This window comes from Gopherus evgoodei, chromosome 8 (genome assembly GCF_007399415.2).
Source record: "Gopherus evgoodei ecotype Sinaloan lineage chromosome 8, rGopEvg1_v1.p, whole genome shotgun sequence".
Classification (NCBI taxonomy): Eukaryota; Metazoa; Chordata; order Testudines; family Testudinidae; genus Gopherus; species Gopherus evgoodei.
In genome coordinates, this window is record NC_044329.1 from 96,345,468 (window position 1) to 96,365,221 (window position 19,754).

Here is a 19,754-nt window from a genome sequence, read left to right on the forward strand (position 1 = left end):
GGCCTGCAGGCTTGTGACCATGGACACTATGGCTTGGAATCGGTGCCGGGGGAGGCTGGCCACCACGAGGTTGGAGTCTAGCACTGCCCCGATGAACTCTATGCTCCACGTAGGCACCAGAGTGGACTTGTCCGGGTTGATGGTCAGACCTAGGCTCGCAAACAGCTCCCTGATGACGGTGATGTGCCCGGTCACCTGTGCCTCTGACGTGTCTCGAATGAGCCAGTCGTCGAGGTAAGGGAAGACATGGATACGACGGCGGTGCAGGGCAGCGGCGACGACCGCCATACACTTGGTGAACACCCGGGGGGCTGAGGAGAGCCCAAAGGGGAGGACCGTGAACTGGTAGTGGTCCTGATTTACCACAAAGTGAAGATACCGCCTGTGCGGGGGAAAGATCGCAATGTGGAAGTATGCGTCCTTCATGTCGAGAGCGGCGTACCAATCTCTGGGATCCAAGGAGGGAATGATGGTTCCTAAGGTTACCATGCGGAACTTGAACTTTTTGATGAATTTGTTCAGTCCTCGCAGGTCCAGGATGGGTCGAAGGCCCCCTTTTGACTTGGGGATTAAGAAGTACCGGGAATAAAGCTCCTTGCCCCTTAGCTCCCTTGGCACCTCCTCTATAGCTCCAATGAGCAGGAGCTTGTGAACCTCCTGGACGATCAGTTGCTCATGAGAGGGGTCCCTGAAGAGGGACGAGGAGGGAGGATGGGAGGGGGGTGGAGAAACAAACTGAAGATGGTAACCAAACTGCACCGTGTGCAGGACCCAACGATCGGAGGTTAGCTGGGACCATGACGGCAGGAAAGGGCGGAGGCGGTTGAGGAAATGAAGTGGATCCAGGGAAGGGATTGGTAAGCTGCTCTCGGGTGCACCTTCAAAAGTTTGCCTTGGGTCCCTGCGGTGGCTTGTCGGACCCAGAAGTATTACCCCTTTGAGGACCTGGTTGACGTCTACAGTTCGGCCAACCTCGCCTCCGGTTGAAATCTTGTCTGGGGCGAGGCGGGGGGTAAGTGCGCTGATGGTAGGGGCAGAATGGCCTTCTCTGAGTCTGGGGCGTGTGCATTCCCAGTGACCGCATGATGACTCTGTTATCCTTCAGGCTCTGTAGCCTGGGATTGTCTTCTCAGAGAAAAGTCCCTGCCCATCGAAGGGCAGGTCCTGAATCATGTACTGTAGCTCCGGCGGTAGTCCGGAAGACTGCAGCCACGATATACGGCTCATGGCTACGCCCGATGCCAGTGTTCTTGCTGCCGAATCCGCGGCATCCAAGGACGCTTGTAGGGAGGTCCTGGTGACCCTCCTGCTCTCTTCCAGGAGAGATGAAAATTCCTGGCGTGAGTCCTGGGGAAGCAGCTCCGTAAATTTGCCGACAGCCTCCCAGGTGTTGTGGCTGTAGCGACTCAGGAGGGCTTGCTGGTTCGCCACACGGAGCTGAAGGCCTCCCGCGGAGTAAACCTTGCGGCCCAGCAAGTCCATGCACCTGGCTTCCCTGGATTTTGGCGCAGGAGCTTGTTGGCCGTGGCGTTCCCACTCATTGACTGACTGTACCACCAAGGAGCAGGGTGTACATAGAGGTACTCATACCCCTTGGATGGTACCATATACTTCCTTTCCACTCCGCGGGCAGTGGGTGGAATGGAGGCCGGAGACTGCCAGATGGTATCCGCCTTCGCCTGGATCGACTTGATGAAGAGAAGGACTACCCTGGTCGGTGCCTCCGCAGAAAGGATGCTCACCACCGGGTCCTCCGCTTCCGGGACTTCCTCGATAGGGAGGTTTATGTTCTGGGCAACTCGCCTCAGAAGGTCCTGGTGTGCCCGGAGATCAATCGGCGGGGGCCCTGATGAAGGTGTGCCCGCTACCGCCTCATCTGGGGACGAGGAAGAAGACACCCCAGGGAGGAGTGGTTCCTGAACTGAAGCCTCGTCCAGAGGGACCTCCACTTCCCGAGCATCCTGCTGCGCCAGGGGATCCATAGGGGCTTCCTCCAAACTTGAGGGGGGGGGGGGGCGGTTGACCGTGGCCTCCGGTGCTCGATGCTCCGATTGGCGGGAGCGAGCGGGGCCCGAAGGTTTGCCCTGGGCTTGGTGGTATGCCCAGGGCGTCCAAAAGAACCATTGTGGTGGTCCCTGGTCCGGGTGGGCCTGCACATCTGAGGCGCTGTCCATTCGGGAGGAAGCGGACGAGTGCCTTGAAGGCCATGGAGGAGCCGTCGATGACTGCGTCAGGCCTCTGCGCACCCTGACGTCGCTGCGCGGTGCCGGCGAGCAGTACCGGGAATCATGGTGGTACCTTGATCTGGACCGGGACCTGCTACCAGCTCGGTGCCGGGAGGTCGACCGGTGCCGTCCGCTGCCATGCCGGGATCGGCTGCGGTAGGAACGTCGGTGCCGCGATCTAGACCGGTGCCGAGAGTAGTACTATGGCGACCAGGATCCTGAACAGTGCCGCGAGTACAACCGGTGCCACAGGTAGCGGTCCCGGGACTGCGAGCGGCGTCTGGATCTCGAGCGGCGACGCTGAGAGTGGTCCCTCGATCTGGAATGGGACCGATGCCCAGTAGTGCCCGGTGAATGCGGCCGCATCATGGCGGGCTTGCCCATCGATTGGAGAACCCGCACCAGCGGTGCCGGGGGTTGGGGCAGCTCGGGCTCTGTCATGGCGATGAGGTCGCGTGCAACGGAGAAGGTCTCCAGCGTGGAGGGCGCGATGAGCTCAACCGCTGTTCTCACAGAGGGAGCTGAGATGCACTGGACTCAACGGTCCCTGAGGAGCCGGAGTCGATGGTGCGACGACGCTCGGTGCCGCGGCGGATGACGGTGCCGGGCGGTCAGGTTTGGAGGCACGCTCCGACTGCGGTGCAGTTGTAGGCACCGCAGGAGCCCTGTGCTTCTTGCTCCTCGGGGAGAGGGAGCGGTGCCGGCTAGTGCCGAGCGGGAAGTCGAAGCTTTTGCCGGTGCCGGGCGGTCCGGAGCAGAGGCGCCACTTGGCCCCGGTGCCGGAGTCGGTGCCGACGGTGGGGGAGTCAGCGCTGCCTCCATCAAGATCTGCTTCAGGCGACTGTCCCGCTCCTTCTTCGTTTGGGGCTTGAACGCCTTGCAGATCCGGCACTTGTCCACGAGGTGGGACTCGCCTAGGCACCTCAGGCAGGAGTCGTGCAGATCTCCTGTTGGCATCGGCCGATGACAGGCCGCACAAGGCTTAAAGCCGGGTGAACCGGGCATGGGCCCCGGCACCGCGGGGAGGAAAAGGGGCGAACCCCTGATCCTCTGTATAACTATCTACAACTACACTTACTAACTTTATAACTACAACTATTACTATAACAACAGAACTATATACAGTAAACTGCAAAAGAGTGAAACGCTAGGGAGGTGGAGAACAGCTAGCCGTGCTCCACAGTTCCAACGACCGACACGGGCGGTAAGAAGGAACTGAGGAGCGGGCGGGCCAGCAGGGGTATATATCGGGCGCCATACTGGCGCCACTCCAGGGGGCGACCTGCTGGCCCACTGAGTGTTGCTAGGGTAAAAAGTCTCCGACGAACGTGCACGCACACCTAATTGGAATGGATATGAGCAAGCACTCCAAGAAGAACTAGTGAGTGACAGACCAGTTTTGGTGGTGTTTTTTTTTTTTTAAATAACAAAACTATTTTACACACATTAGGTTCATTATAAGCAGTGACAGCTAGAGAAGTGTTACAGGAGAATTTGATACTCTAGGGCCAGATTCCAATACCTTTACTGCTATTAAGTAGTATGTTACTCCATGAGAAGCCCACTGAAGTCAAAATATGAAGATGCTTCTGTATCAAAGTAAAGGTATCAAACTCCAGCCCATCATGTCTCTGAAGTCTGTGGCAGAGCTGGGACTCCCAGATCCTAGGCTAGCACCCCAACCCTAGGACAACAAACTGCCTTTTTCTAAAAAAATCCTGCTTACACACCATTCTTTTTTTCTTGAATCAACAATTGATTGTTATTAGCAGTAGATCTAACATTCTTACCTCATTAGCAATAGATCTAACATTTTTACTTCATATCACCTTTCATATTCATGGTAAGATAATGCATCTTAATGTAACGCATTAGAAAATAAGGTAGCCCGGTATCTCTGTAGGCAAGGTGTCATATACACAATTCAGCATTAGCTCACAAAAAGCTTTGAATCTTGGAATTTGTTTGAGAGAGGAATTGTTTACCAGAATACAAGGCTCACCCCAGACTCATGTTTTCCCACCAGACAGAATGAACCTTGGACTGACATCTCTTCTGAAGGACACTTGTTTTTGGGAGATGAGAGGGGGCTTTCAGAACCTCATTTTCTTCTTAACTATTTTAAATAGACCGAAACAGCAGCCAAATACCTGTGGTGCCTCGAACATTATTGATGAATGAATATCATTTATTGGTGCTGGAGATGCAGAGTTGTCTTCAATGGTGCTGGGATCCACAATGCAAAAGTTATCCTCCTCTTTGCTTTCTCCCTATAAAGGCGGTTGAAATATACAACAGCATTAAAAACACTGTCAGGAAAGTAAAAACGCCCCAAATTCTTAAAATAAATAAAAAGATGGGGCTGTTGGGGAGAGGGAGGAAATAACCGTGGAAAAGGAGAGAATGAGGAAGGGGAAGGAGAACAGAATTTGTTTTGCTATAAATTGAAAAGATAAAAAGATGGGTTTACATAAAAAATAAAAGTAAAAAAGTAGGGCTGTCAAGCAATTAAAAATTATAATTAATCGCATGATTAATCGCACTGTTAAATAATATTTATTTAAATATTTTTTGATGTTTTCTACATTTTCAAATATATTGATTTCAATTACAACACAGAATACAAAGTGTACAGGGCTCACTTTATATTTTATTACAAATATTTGCACTGTCAATAACAAAAGAAATAGCATTTTTTAAATTTACCTCATATGAATACTGTAGAGCAATCTCTTTATCATGAAAGTTGAACTTACAAATGTAGAATTATGTACCAAAAATAACTGCACTCAAAAATAAAACAATGTAAAACTTTAGCGCCTACAAGTCCACTCAGTCCTATTTCTTGTTCAGCCACTCGCTCAGACAAATACGTTTGTTTACATTTGCAGGAGGTAATGCTGCCCGCTTCTTGTTTACAACGTCACTCGAAAGTGAGAACAGGCATTCACATCAAACTTGTTTGTGTTAGTGATTGGTTGAACAAGAAGTAGGACTGAGTGGATTTGTAGGCTTAAAGTTTTACATTGTTTTGTTTTTTGAGTGCAGTTATGTATGAAAAAAATCTGTTTGTAAATTGCACTTTCACAATAAAGAGATTGCACTACAGTACTTGTATGAGGTGAAATGAAAAACACTATCTTGTCTGTCATTTTTACAAGTTCAAATATTTGTAATAAAAATGATAATAAAGTGAACAATGTACACTTTGTATTCTGTATTGTAACTGAAGTCAATATATTTGAAATGTAGAAAAACATCCAAAATATTTAACACATTTCAATTGGTATTCCATTGTTTAACAGTGCAATTAAAACTGTGATTAGTTGACAGCCCTAAAAAGAGACAAAGGAAAAAGAGGCTAAATAAGAATATGGGCAAGTACATACTAATTTTTTTTTTAAAAGAAACAATCCAAAAGTCTTGTTACATTCCTCTTTCAGTGCTTGTTTGTTTGTTTATACTGCAAGCACTTCATGGCCTCGGATCTTATTATATGGCGCTACACAAATAAAACTTAATTAATGAACAATGAAGCAGTGTTCTCAAGTCTGTTGTATGGTCCCAAATCCAAAAAGTATCCCTATTCAGGACAGTACTTATGTTCTTGACTTCAAAACACATGCTTAAGTCCTACTGATTGGGGCTTCAGCATATATTTCAAGTTAAGCATTTGCTTCGGTGATGTCTTGAATAGGGACAGACTTAAACAACGTGCTTTGTTGAACTGGGGACTATGCACAAGTTACATCCGTACGTGTCACTGCTGTGACAACATAGAATAAATTAAAAATCAGTCCTTACCACCATAGGCTTGCAGATGCCAAGGCGAATAGTACCTGGGGGCACAGATTTCAACACTTCTACCGCCTCTGCTAGAGTGGCATTGTCCAAATATTTCTCATTTACAAAAACCAGACGGTCGCCTGGTAACAGTTCACCGCCGCGTTCGGCTACTCCACCTGCTACCAGAGAGCTGATCACAATGGCCGTTCTTGTTGGATCTAGGGGATCCTGAAAAAGCAGCCCCAACAAAACCCAATAAATGCGTTGTCTTATTTATTTTGAATGTACAAAAGAATAACTAATCTTATGCTGTGGGGTTACAAACACAAACAACAAAAGGACAGTCCATGAATATAACCACCCTAACAGCCTGAAAGACAGAGAGAGGGGAAAAAATGGGCACTGTAGAATGCTCAGAAGATTAACAAATCCAAGCTCTGGAGCAGGTTGATTTATGCCTTCCTAAAGCAGCTCTCTCAAGTGGAGGAGGGGACAGGCCAAGCTGCAGATGGAAAAGCAGCGCTGGCTCCTTCACAACCCCTCCAATCTGCCCTATTATGACCAAAAGCCAGACAATGTCCATGCATGTGATTTTCAAGGCCTCATGTCAACAAAAGTTCCATTAAAAAAATCCTTACAATTTACAGAAGTGTTCGGGATTTAGCAGTTACATTTGCTCAGATTATTGTAATATAGGGCACTATATATTTACACAGTGCTTTACATACACAGAAAGACATTTACAATGCTAAAAAAACAAGACATAGGACTGTTTTCAGGAGAGGATTATTAATGAAGATAAGCAATTGCTTGAAAATATGGGAAAGTAGGAAAGATCACAGATGGACAGATGTTTCATGATCATTGAGTCATAAACTGGTTTGAAAGTTGCTTACTCCTTTTAGGAATATTTTTCAATTGTTTTTTTTTTCTGATTTATGTCTAATGTATGACTTCCGTCAAAGGTCTACCCATTTGAAAATCCATCCTCAGTCTAATAAGATAAAGTGACCAAAGATTTTAATTATTATATAGTAGCAAAAAATATACACTGCAACACACCTTTCATAATTGTTAAACAAGGCATAATTTATTTTAAGATTGTGACACACACTCGCTCTCTCTCTAGTGCTTGTAATACCCCTTATGTGCATGCACTGTGTCTATAATTACATGAGCACATACTGGTTTTCCACAGGACCCAGCTCATTCAATACACAGGATAGATGCACAAGGGGTAGAAGAATTAAGACTGCACATGCCACCATAAATCTGGCACTTCTTAACTTTTGACTGTTTGACTTGGCAAGCTAAACAATGTTCCTTTAACTTTGTTTTTGTTCATATATGGTTACACACAGAGAAAGCACCTCCAAATAAACAATTAACTAGCTTTGTTTTAAAGGGGGTGGGGCAACGTCAGCAAAAGACAGAGAGGAGTAAATCACTTCAGGAGGAAAAAACAGAAAAGGGCTGAAGCTGAATCAGGTTAAGGTAAAACAAGCTAATTTCAGCCCACTCCTAGACTGACTCAGTGTTAGACACTTCCCAAATACTGGACACTCACTCCCTATACCAGTCCCTTCCCTGCATGAATTGGGTTTGGTAATTAGCTCTAGTCATCTCACTTTTCCAGGCCCTGATGCACAGCTCACTGCATGGTTGCCTGCATGCTTCGACTGTCCTGTTACTTGCGCTCAGACCTACATAGTGCATCTCTGACAAGTCATCTTGGGGTAGAAAACTTCCTACGGAGATTTGTGTGGACATGTTCGTGTGAACATGCACAGCTGTTTGGTTGTTTAAAATGCCAAGCCTCTCAAATTATGTAAAGACTTAACAGTTACATCTGACACTAGAGAGGAAGGGAATGGGGGAACCCATCAGATGCCCTAAAAACAAAGAGGTGGAATGAGAAGGATCTCTAGAATTGGGAGACTGCCTGCCCGTAGTAAACAGACACAAAAGCTTTGCCCACCCTCAAACATGGCTTTGGGAGTAAACAGAAGAGCAGTGAAGACAGTTTGATTAGAGCTGATTGGAAGACGACAACTCTGTTTTGTTGAAACTTTCAAAATTTGTTGTAGCTTATACCAGCAAAACTGCTCTTATACCAGTATAGTTTACACTGGTTCCCCAAACTGACTTAGGCCTGGTCTACACTACAGAGTTAGGTCGAAGGAAGCAGCCTTAAGTCGACCTGTTAACCTACGTGCCTACACTACCAGGTCCTTTACATCAACCTAAGTCGCCTCTGATGTCTACTTCTGTAATCCACCTCTGCGAGCGGCATAGCGCTTAGTTTGATTTTCATGGGCTGAGGTAGTGCAGACACAGCATTGTATAATTTGACTTAATTGGCCTCCAGGTGGTGTCCCACAATGCTCATCTGTGACCGCTCTGGAGATCATTCTCAACTCTGCTGCACTGCAGCCAGGTACACAGAAAAAGCCCATCCCCTGCTAAAGCCCCATGAATTTTTAATTTCCCGTTTGATCAGCACTGCAAGCATGTCAACTTGAGCACAGCTGATCATGGAGACTACATGCCCCAACAAGTTCCAGCATGGTCTGCACACTTGGAGCACAGCAGCTCCCATGATTGATTTACCTACTCCAAATTGATTCCTGACTGACCAGTAACTGTCTGGCGTTGCAAGCTTCCAAACAGTGATTGCCATCATTTCTCCACTGTCAGAGCAGTTCTCATTTTTGTGCTGCGGAACTGTAGAGCAGGGGAAAGCTCTGCATAAAGTTCCTGAAAGGTGGCCCTCTGCATTCAAAAGTTCTGTGGCCAGGGGTGGCTCCAGGCCCCAGCCCGCCATGCACGTGTTTGGGGTAGCATGCTGCAGGGGGTGCTCTGCCAGTCACTGGAAGGGTGGCAGGCAGGCCGCCTTTGGCGGCATGCCTGCAGAGGATCCGCTGGTCCCGCGGCTTCGGTGGACCTTCCGCAGGCGTGCCTGTGGAGGGTCCACTGATCCCGCAGCTCCACCGGACCCTCCACAGGCACGCCTGCAGGAGGTCCACCGAAGCCGCGGGATCGGCAACCGGCAGAGCGCCCCCTGTGGCATGACGCCGTGCTTGGGGCGACTAAATGTCTAGAGCTGCCCTTGTCTGTGGCCATTGCTCGTCATCCCATACCTGCAAAATGATGCAGTCCCATCAGTCAGTGCTTGTTTCAGCGAACCAGATGGCACTCAGAGTGCAGCTGCTCTGTGACTGCCAGCAGCAACTGTGAATTGTTTGCAATGGCTTGCAGCAGGGCTGCTTGCACGACATTACTATGTTCCGTGCGGTGTGCCCTACTTCAGCTCTGGAAATACTGCAGAAGGCGGCACTAGGTGTTTGAGATGCTCACAGCAAGAGTGCACAACTGAGCAGGCGCTATGCTTCTGGGGTTATGGCATACGCACAGTGGTTTTAAAGAGCGATAACCGCTCATTGTTTGCCATTGATATGAGGGAGGGAGCACAGTGCATCATGGGATGCTGAAGCAATGTTCCCATTCTCCCTGGCAACAATGTTTTGGACCCATGAGATATTGCACAAATGTCCCAAAACAAACAACTGTGGCAAGCTGCACTTTGGGATAGCTACCCACGATGCACTCCTTTGTGCATTGATACAGGTGCTGCTATTGAGGATGCACTTATCGAGACAATGAGCATGGTATGGCCATGCACAATCAACTTCATTAATTGGGGGGGGGGGGGGCTTGAGGTCGAATTAGATAAAGTCGACTTAATTTTGTAGTGTAGACAAGTCCTTAGACTATACCAGCATAAGCACGGTTTAGTTGGTATAACTGCTTTTACACTAGGGTTTTGCTGGCACAGCTACATCAGGAAATTATGCTAGAAAAAGTTTCTAGGGATAGTACAGAAAAGAGAGTCTGTGTGAAACTGGCAATTAGGACCTGGGACGTGGGGGAGACAGGTTCAAATCCTTGCTCTGCAGAGATTTTCATCCCAGATCACTGATAGATGCAAAGCAGGGACTTGAAACTGAGGTTTCCCTTGTTCCAAGCAAGCACCGTAACCACTGTAACCACCAGCCTATAGTCCAAGTTTCTCTCTCTACTTTTAATGAAGTCTTCATCAAAACTAAAATTTTTCAGCCTTGACGAGACAGCTTTTTTCAATTACATTTCAATTAGCTGAAAATATACCAACCAGTTCTTGTTCTGTTGCTAACATGGAAAAGGCCAGAGTCCTTGCACAATACTTTATATTGACTTTGTCAGGGTAAGATTTCAAAAGGCAGGACTATTATTATTTAGCCCCCACTGCAAGCCAAATATCTGTCCAGATTAAACATTAGTGAATAACACATAAAAGAAGAATTAGTATAAAAATCACCGACCCGGCAAATACAAAACAAGGGTCTCATTCTGCTCTAGGTTATAATTATGCTGATGTTTTCAAGCAGAGGGAGCTATTGCACAGGAAGAGAAGAGCAATATAAACCACAGTGACAGTGGTGTATCAGTCAGAAATCTAAGCAGTCCTCCAGACAAGCTGAATATTTTGTCACCAATAGCCATGCATCACAACGGGATGGCCATAAGACGACTTGCCATAACAATTGCTTTCTGCGGTCTGAAGCTATTAAAAAAAAATAAGATTTACCTGGCAATACATAAGCGATATAATTTGGGAGGATAGCTTTGATCTAAAATCTTTGGACTGCATTTTACTTTTCTTTTCAAAAGAAAAGAAAGTGCTTAAAAAAGACCCTCTCTTACTAATGATTTAACTCAAAGCTAATGACAAAGACACTATGAAAGAACAACACTAACTTATTTGCTATCAGCATTTAGCTAACTCATGTTTGTGTCTTTTAAACCATGAATAAAAATTGACTTTAGAAACCTAACAGAATGCTGACAGCACTAGTTGCTAGAGTTTTCTGTGTAGTCACAGGAGCTGTGCAGACAATGGCAGTGCAAGCTTCCTCTTACCGCCCTGCTAAGGTGCCTGTGGCGCTCTGTAGTGGCCTCCTCTACATTCATACATTGATCCTTGGTCTCTCTACTGCCACTAGCAACAAGAGTGTTAATCATGATGGTGAGTTTTATATCTTGAATACTTATCTTCTAGACGAGGCTATCAACTCATTTCATATAGGCCACCATTAATCTGACAGATAAGGCTGTCTTTAGTCACTACCAGCCCTGTCTGGATTTCAGCTAGTAACTTCCAGGTAAGACGTTCATTTATCTGGGAGGTAGGATGAGTGTGATTAAATTGGGGTTTTCCCCAGCCTGAGTTAAAATGTTATCTTGCTGGGAGAACTAAAAACAGATTAAGCCAAATTCACTCCAGCACAAGTCCTCTGTCTAAAACTAGACATATATGTCTAAGGAAGCACGTCTAAAGTAAATGGTAACATTATTTATAAGCAAACAGAAAAGCCAAATTAATAGGTCTCAGGAGGAAAATGGTGGGGAGCTTCCATTACTATCATGGGCACTGGGACAAATTTATTTCCTTAGGGATCAAACAAGACTAAAAGGATCTGGCTCATTTTACCATGTTCACAACTCAACAGACAAGAGGTGGCTGCACCTTCAAATATCCCTTTAGGAAATGGGGCCTGGTAGTTGTCTTTTTTGATCTTTGCACTAGGCCTGGCCTAGTACATATGAACTTGCACAAAATGGTCACAATTTACTCAGATTTAACACACATGCGAAATGTACTATTCTAACCATAGTTTTTTCCATTCAAAACCCATAAACCTTTCCTTGAGCTCAGGTGTCATGTTTGCCTTGCCATTCTCAGAGCCTCATTTGTTTTGGATTCATTTAGCAGTGCCAAGAGTCAAAAAGAGGTCACTTGAATTGCTCTCTCTGGGGATCCTGGTTCTGAACTGCAAGAAATATCTTAAAAAGCTGAGCTTGCAAGAATGCTGTTATAAACCCCATGAGCATATGTCAGCATAACCCCATGGGGCTATGCTGATGGAGCTCATACTTTTAGTGAAGCTGAAGCAATAGTTACACATGCCAGACACTGATGGTTTTCAACTCTCAGCTACCAAGTTTCTTTATACAAGAAACGATTATATTGGTACAGTCCCGATATTTGGGGCTTTGTCTTATATAGGCATTTATTATCCTCCACCCCATCCTGATTTTTCACACTTGCTGTCTGGTCACTCTAAAAATGATACTCATTGACTGATGCCTTTCTTATTTTCAAAGCCTAATCAATTTCTGTGTTAGCCAATAGAGGGCACTAAAGACCAGTGACAGCACCCACAACAACAGGAGTTTTAGGTTAACAACATGCATCCCATTCTGCTGGGCTATCAGATTTTTCAGAATACTTGTTAGGCAGAGAGGATGTGCATCAAAATCCTGAATGCAATGCAAACCAGACCTAGTCTCAAGTAGAAAGAGTATATGTGAAAATATACAACTGCAGGTGACTGACATTTACTATACACTATTATTCTCCCTTAGTTTCAGAATGCATTAGCTTTGACACCACTTAAAATCTGCATTAGGCTGGATCAACTTCCTTGAACATTGCAACAAATTGTCTGCTGCCCCAAAAGAACTTACCTGTTAATATGGACCAAGAATAGTACTTCATGGTACAGTAAACAGCCCCAAAAGAAACAGAGAGAGTTTTTCTGTGCCAATTTTAAGTAATCTGAACAATTTTGCAACTGCCAATTTGTGTAGTGCAGGATTTATAAGACAGCCAAGAGAAACATGTTACAGATCAGAGGATGTTAATTAGGTTACTGTGACATCACATTTTGCATGGGATCACTTACAGTACTAATGCATATGAATTTATTTTTTTACAACCTTCATTTTGTATCTTGAATACAATAAGACTGAAAATCTCTTTCTGATACTCAAACTACAGTCTTTCAGTTCAACAGGTATAAACTTAACCAAGGGCATATAATCAAGTTTAGCTAGTAATAACTGGGCTAAGGCAAGAAAAATATTGAATAGAAAAGGGAAACATGATTCAACCAACATAAGCAGACAGTTTGCTCAGATTTATTCTGTCCATTAATGCAAATCAGCTTGGCCTACAATCACATAAATATATTTATCAGACAGATCTCTGGTTAATATAGGAAAACCAGCATTGTTATTAATCAAAAAATATCCCAGCTATTCAACATTTAAAAGAAAAAATTAAACATAATATCAGACCTAAATCTCACGCCAAATTTGTCTGTCTGAAAGTATGTTGACTTCTACTAGAAAAAGCACAAAACCAAATATGTAAATTGTTTCCAAGCATTATTTTTGTGAAAGTTATTCCATATTCAAGTCATTAATTTTGCTGCTTCTTCTGCTCTGCTACAGGTAACCAAAACCTTGTTTTCCCCATTGACCAAAATGTTGAGAAATTGATCAGAATGCGACTAATTTAAACCATCCCCAGCTTATTCACATCTCTCACACACAATTACATATACTGAGAAAATAACCTCATACACACGCTCTCACAAACTAAACTCCTCAGCAAAAACTGAACACTGAGCAGTAGACAGATTATAACCCTCTTTAAGCCCCAAACAAAGAACAAGCAAACCATAGATAATAGTACGGTGAGGATTAATGGGTAATTTACCTAAGACTTGATTTTTACTATCCCCAAAATGGCCAGGGAATAGGAGGAAATCCCTTTCCTCACCCCTTGGTCAATCCCCAGGGTAGCTGTATTAGAGATGCTTACATCATGGCTTCACATCCAGTGAAGAGTTCGGCCAAAGCATGGACACTATTCCTTCTGCAAAGCCTCCTCAACATGCTGGCCATCAAACTAGTTAGAACTGGGGAACAGAAGTAAGCTGGACCCTGTTCAGGTGCAGGAACTTACTTTCCCCTTGCAGGAAAGAGGAGAGCAGAGGAGAAATTGTGATGGGAATCCCTTTCCCTTCCCAGGACTCTCTGGAGCTAGTGCAATGCCGGTTTAAGCCTAATGGCCCAAATGATCAAAGCCCTTTCCCTGTAGCATTGGTGTGAGGAGGGCAGTTAATTCTAATAACAGTTACAGCTGCCCTAACTCTACAAGATGTCTATCAAAATTCCACCTCCTGAAAAGGGATAATAGTTTGTTAGATCTGGCTATTTTCTACCATTGCATGCTCCATCCTGCAGTCAATCACCAGCAAACTCAAGACTCTGGAGACAACTGGACTGGAATACAAAATGTTTAAGACCTGATTCTGCAACTCCTGCTCATGACAAATTGAAGCCAATAACACGACTTATTCATGACTATTCAACACAAAAAGAACCTATACCTTAGCAAGCGGGTAAACTATAGATTTATTAATACGTGAGCCTTTAACACAAACCTGAAACACAGAAAAAAGGCGAGGTTGGTTTTGTTTTTTTTTTGGATGGAAGAAGGCAATGCTTGGGAAATAAAACATGGGTATTTATTGATCTGCAGTGAGGGAATAAAGCAAAAGAATTTCAGAAACTAGTTCACAGCTGGCATTAATCAAAACTTCTGTTGTGAGAAATGTCAGTAAAGAAACAGGAATTCAGAGAGAAAGAAAAACAAAACAAAATACAGAAAAAGAGGAAAGATAAATAACTGGATGGTAGGGGTAGGTGGCAGAATGGGTTTTCTGCACTAGCCCTTCACTCCTGGTGGTCTGAAATAAAATCTGTCTTCTACTGTAAGTGGAATGAACTTAATGGCCTTTACTCATTTATTCACTCAAATCACCACCAAGACTAATTACTGCTCAGAAGAGGTTCATGTGCTGGTGAAGTAGCTAAGGTGCACTGCACTTTCTGTAATGCCTTTGGGAACTGGGCCTAGTTCTTGCAAAGTTCATGAGCCCCACTTGACCCACTGTTTTCTCCATAGAAAACAACAAATCGCATTCCTTTGGTTTTGTGTTGCTCGAAAGTATTTCTTTGTGGGGAGCCAGAAACAAACCAAACTATGACACTTTCCTTAATGAACAATTATCTATTACTTGTTGAGGAACTAGTCTCTGAAGAGAAGCATTCCATATGGGTATGTGTGAAGGATGGACAGGTTGGTTCAGGTACACCAAGACCGGACCTAAACTTCATCCTAATCTTTTTACAGTTTAAAAAAACATCCTGAGTTTTGGCCCTCACTCACAGTCAAACCTCGTCACACCCAGAAGTCTCTATACTCAGCTCCTTCTCACCAAGTACAATAAGCTTTCTGCCCAATTTTTCCTTCTCTGCCTGAGCCCAGTTTCTGTCTCTCTTCCAGCCACTCCTTCAAAAACACTTTTCCCAGCCACCTGCTCCCTCTACTCTAGTCAAGTTCTATGCTATCCTCAGGTTCTCTCTCTCCTTGGTGATATTCCGTATCCTTTGCTAGGGCTCAGCAGAACTGAAATTCTGGGCTGAAGCCAGATGCCCACTTCTAATAGCATAAACTCTTGGGCTTCCCAGGATTCGCGGAGTACATTGGATGCTCACAAGAAAAACTCAGACAAGGTTTTTAAAACACCTAATTGGAAACCAGCAGGGTACAGTATCAACCCTCCCCCGCCTCTCAACTTAGATGCGCAAGGGAGAAAACGATAAACAGGTGGGGTCACAGAGGGAATGGGAGTAAAGGGGAAAATACAAAAACAATCAATCAAAGCAACGGTTGCACATATCAGGTAGAAGCCCAGCATTAGTGCAGACAGCCTTAGTGCAGCTGAACAGCCAGTGGTCTTATTTCCAATCACATAAATAGACTTAATCAACATTCTACATTTGAGCACAGCCCAGACCCAAACTGGGATCCTCATGATTCTTAAGCAATAACTTTACTAAGTCAGCATTTCCCTGTGGGGCCCTGTGGTGCAGTTAGCAGTAATGTGCTGAGCTCTTCATTATACAGCATCCAAAAGGGTGGTAGGTATTTTACCAAAAAATGAAAAAAAGTTTCCTGTCCAGAGGAATTTGCCCTATAAATACAAAACAAGCAGTTGAACCTTGGTGAACGGGATGCAGTAAAGCAAAGATGTTTCACTAGTTTCAAAAAAAAAACAAAAAAACAAAAAAAACAGAACACTCCTCCGCCCACTGTCACACTCATCATTACTCAGTGGAGGAGCAGTAAATAGGAAGAATAGCACAGGGTAACAAATAATTTTAAAGATGGGCGTTAGAGGCACAAGGAATTCTAGGAAGGACTACCATAGGATATAAGCAACAACTCTTCCCTTGCAATAGGGAGGGACTGTGGAATCTAAAGGGGACACTGGAGACAGGACAGGACAGTTCAGGGATGAAGGTCTACACGCAGCAGGCCAGGCTGAAGGAAGACTGTTGAGAGTGGGAGCTTTGGTGGAGTGAAGTGGTCATGAGAAAAGGATGAGAACAGAACGGCAGTAGGAAGAACTGTAGTGACATAAAAGTGAGGACAAAGCATTTAAATATTGATGTAGAAGGCAGTAAGGAGAAGGCAGGGAAAGGATTCGAAGAGGAACCGGATATGGTCAGAATGGTAAATCTTGACTAGATTTCATGAGTTGCATCTTTTCTGGGGAGAAGGAGAAGATGCTGAGGAAACCTGGAGATGTTTAACTTTCAGGGACACTTATCACCTCTAACGTGTCCCAGCACAGATAAACATGGAAGTGGAACAGAACTTTTAGAGGTTGCTAGTTCACTGTGTCTGCCTGGGGTCATAAATGAGCTTCCAACTGGTCACAGGTAGACTGCAGAGCCTTTCTATAACCACCAACCATTCATACAGCTTTTTCTAGTCTTTTCATGACTAATTTTTTAGAAAACACTTTGTTTTTTTAACTACAGTTCATGCTACAGTACTGATCCCTTAAATTCCCACCCTGTCCTTAAAGGCAGAGTGACTTCTACAGAATAATGATGATTTCCTGTGCATTTAAAAATAAAGACTTTCTTGCAGCAGACAAAAAATTCAAAAAAAAGTGATCCAATCTGTATTTACTGGAGGAGGAGGGAAAGGTTTCTAACTTTTAATACTACTGTTCATTATTTTAGTTATTTCAAGGACTCTGGATAAACAGATGTTCCAGCGTAATGCCCAAGATCTCTCCAAAAATCAAGTATTTTACCTGGAAAACAACCACGACAGTTCACAAAGCAAAATCTGCTTAAAAAACAAGAAACGTAATGAGACCCAATTCATGGGATACGGCAGCCTCCTTTCAAATACTACTACTTTCTTCTTCCTTCTGTAACACATCATTGAATTCTCTCCTAACTTCTCATTCTGAGAAAAATCAGAGTTACCATTCCCTAAACTTCACCTCAGCAAAGATCCAAGTCCTCTTAGGACTTCCTGCATCTCAGTTCCTCTTTAGTTTACAACAGTGAACTTTTTCTATCTATCCCATCTGGATCTCATGCTGATATATAAAGCCTCTGATCTCTTCAAGTGGCTTCTGGACTCCTGATGCCTTTAGTACTGCTGTATTGAGGTTTTGAAAGTCACTCATCACAAGTACCCTAGAAACTCCATCAGGAATGTGTTCATTCCATTCATCCCCTTTTCAGTACTGAAAAGCAGTATTTAAGCAGAACTATGAGAGAATTTTCTCAATAGCTACATTCATGAACACACTATTTAGTATTATTTTTCAAATGAAGCAGCTTAATATGATTTAAGGGATGCAGAACTTTCCCATAGAGGGAAAGATGCAAATTTTCTGTCAGACAAGATCTTCAGCACAGTTGGCATTAAGGCTTACAGTACTTTGATGTTAATAAATATGGATGGGTTGCAGAGATGGAAGAAAAGCAGCCTTCATCAGCTTTTCCAGTACCAAGCGGATAGCCATGGTACAATTGCTTTTTAATATAGCTGTATGATTATGCTTGCCAATAAGCCACTGGTTTCCATCACATGAAGAGGTGAAAGTGTGCTTCATGGGGATGTGAATATGCCTCTCTGTCCAAAACACGTTCATTTCCAGGTGGCCTAAACCCCAAAAATTGTAAGAACGCAAAGTGTTTAGTAAGAGGGATGCTATACAATGCTCCAGCCCAAATCAAACTGGTGAACACTCCAAGCAGTATATGAATGGATTAGGGTGTCTCCTTTTAAAACTCTTGGGGCCTCTTTTGGAAATGGTTGTGCGATTTTTTTGTTTGTATTCTGCTATGCATTGTTCAACAGCACCTGCATTTGGCCCCAGTAGTCACTGAGTTTCAGATGTGACTGAAACAACTGGAATCCTTGTGGATTAAAGATGCTTTTAAATGCAAGCCCACATTTCTGCCAATATTCACATACCACCAGCACTCCCATACCTCCCCACCCCCGTGCTAGCTGTAGTCACATATCAGATATTTTAAAGTGCTTTGAATTCCAAACACAGGCAATTAAGCTCCATGAAAAGTCTGTCTAGCATCTTGTTTAATTTGATAAAGGCTCATCAGCTCATTCAATAGTCAGCTTCTGGTTAATACACAAAATTTGCAGGACAACTGCCTGTGTTTTTTCCTATACATCTATAACACATCACTAATTGGGTATGGAATCTCCTTGCTCTGCTGGGTCTATGCTAAATGCTATTTTTTCAGAACCCAAGGCTCAATGGACTATCCTTCCTAGTATTTGGTTTCATCAGTCTGTAAACGTCTATATTCTGGGTGCTGAATTTCCTTCCTCCCTATCTACCCCCACATGATCACACTCATTTTTATATAACAGTGTTTCCTATTTTTCCAATTGAAGCCTCATTTTCTCTTGCCTTTTCATTAAAAATGAAAAAAAAAGGAGTAGCACTATTACTAGCAATGGTAGCTATTCATCAAACATTTATATTTCCTCTGGCTGGTTGAACCAAACCTCCACCCCTTCTTTGTGATAGTCAAAGTTGCTAATAAGCAAAACTTGCATTCCTACTGGCAGAGAACAATGTTCATGTACTCAGTATAGCACCTTATATCCTAAACAAGTCCAAAACACTTTACAGATTAAACATCAGGATCACTCATCCACCACAATGTAGTTACCACTGAACATGTCAACAATGCTACATAAAAGCTAGTTAAGAGATGGAGCAGAGTAACTTCTCCAAGTGAAATTATGGGGAAAATTAAGGGAGATAAAGAATATTGCTCAACCTAGAAACTGGCCAGGATACTAAACTTTACACCATGCCTTTCTTAATAACCAGAAAGTAGACAGGACTTGTGTTTTAAGATGGAATCTTCAGTAACACAATGCTCCTCAAGACTCCACTGAGATATAGGTTCACAGTCAACTCAGAAGGCAGCATACCGCTTGTAGAATCTCCATCATCACATACCACTGTACCTCGGATTTTCCTTCAGAGGTATCCCAGCCAAATTGTCTCCAAGAATGACCAGGCTTAAATTAAGAGATCTAATGGATCTCAGCACATTGTATTTTTACAACATCAGCACTATTATTCATTTTAAGCAACCAAGTCTTGAGCAGGAAGCTGCTATTTAAAAAAAAAAAAAAAAAACAGACCCCTTCAGGGAGGAATCCAGTGAAACATAATCACACAATTTTAGGAGGTCCATCATGGGATCACCTGTTTCTACAGCATGGCATCTTGCCTGCAAGGTTAAACTTAGTAGTTTTAAAACGTCTCATCACAATTTAGTAGATCTGGTGAATGCAAATAGATCTATTAAGTTTAAATGACCATGCAAAGCTGAAAATCCCAAGCTTAAAATTTACAGACAAATGTCCTACAGTAGCACAAAGGCTACGCCCCACTCTTAGCGTACTGATACCATATGTTTCAGCAATAGATC

General features: G+C 43.9%; 1 protein-coding gene across 1 annotated transcript in view; it reads right to left on the bottom strand.

Moving 5' to 3' along the window:
• The window catches only part of PATJ (PATJ crumbs cell polarity complex component), a 235,289-nt gene that overhangs the window by 152,196 nt on the left and 63,339 nt on the right, over nucleotides 1-19,754 (bottom strand). The window contains 2 exon segments of the mRNA XM_030571946.1: nucleotides 4,376-4,495; nucleotides 6,030-6,239. Coding sequence (XP_030427806.1) covers nucleotides 4,376-4,495; nucleotides 6,030-6,239 — 330 coding nt within the window.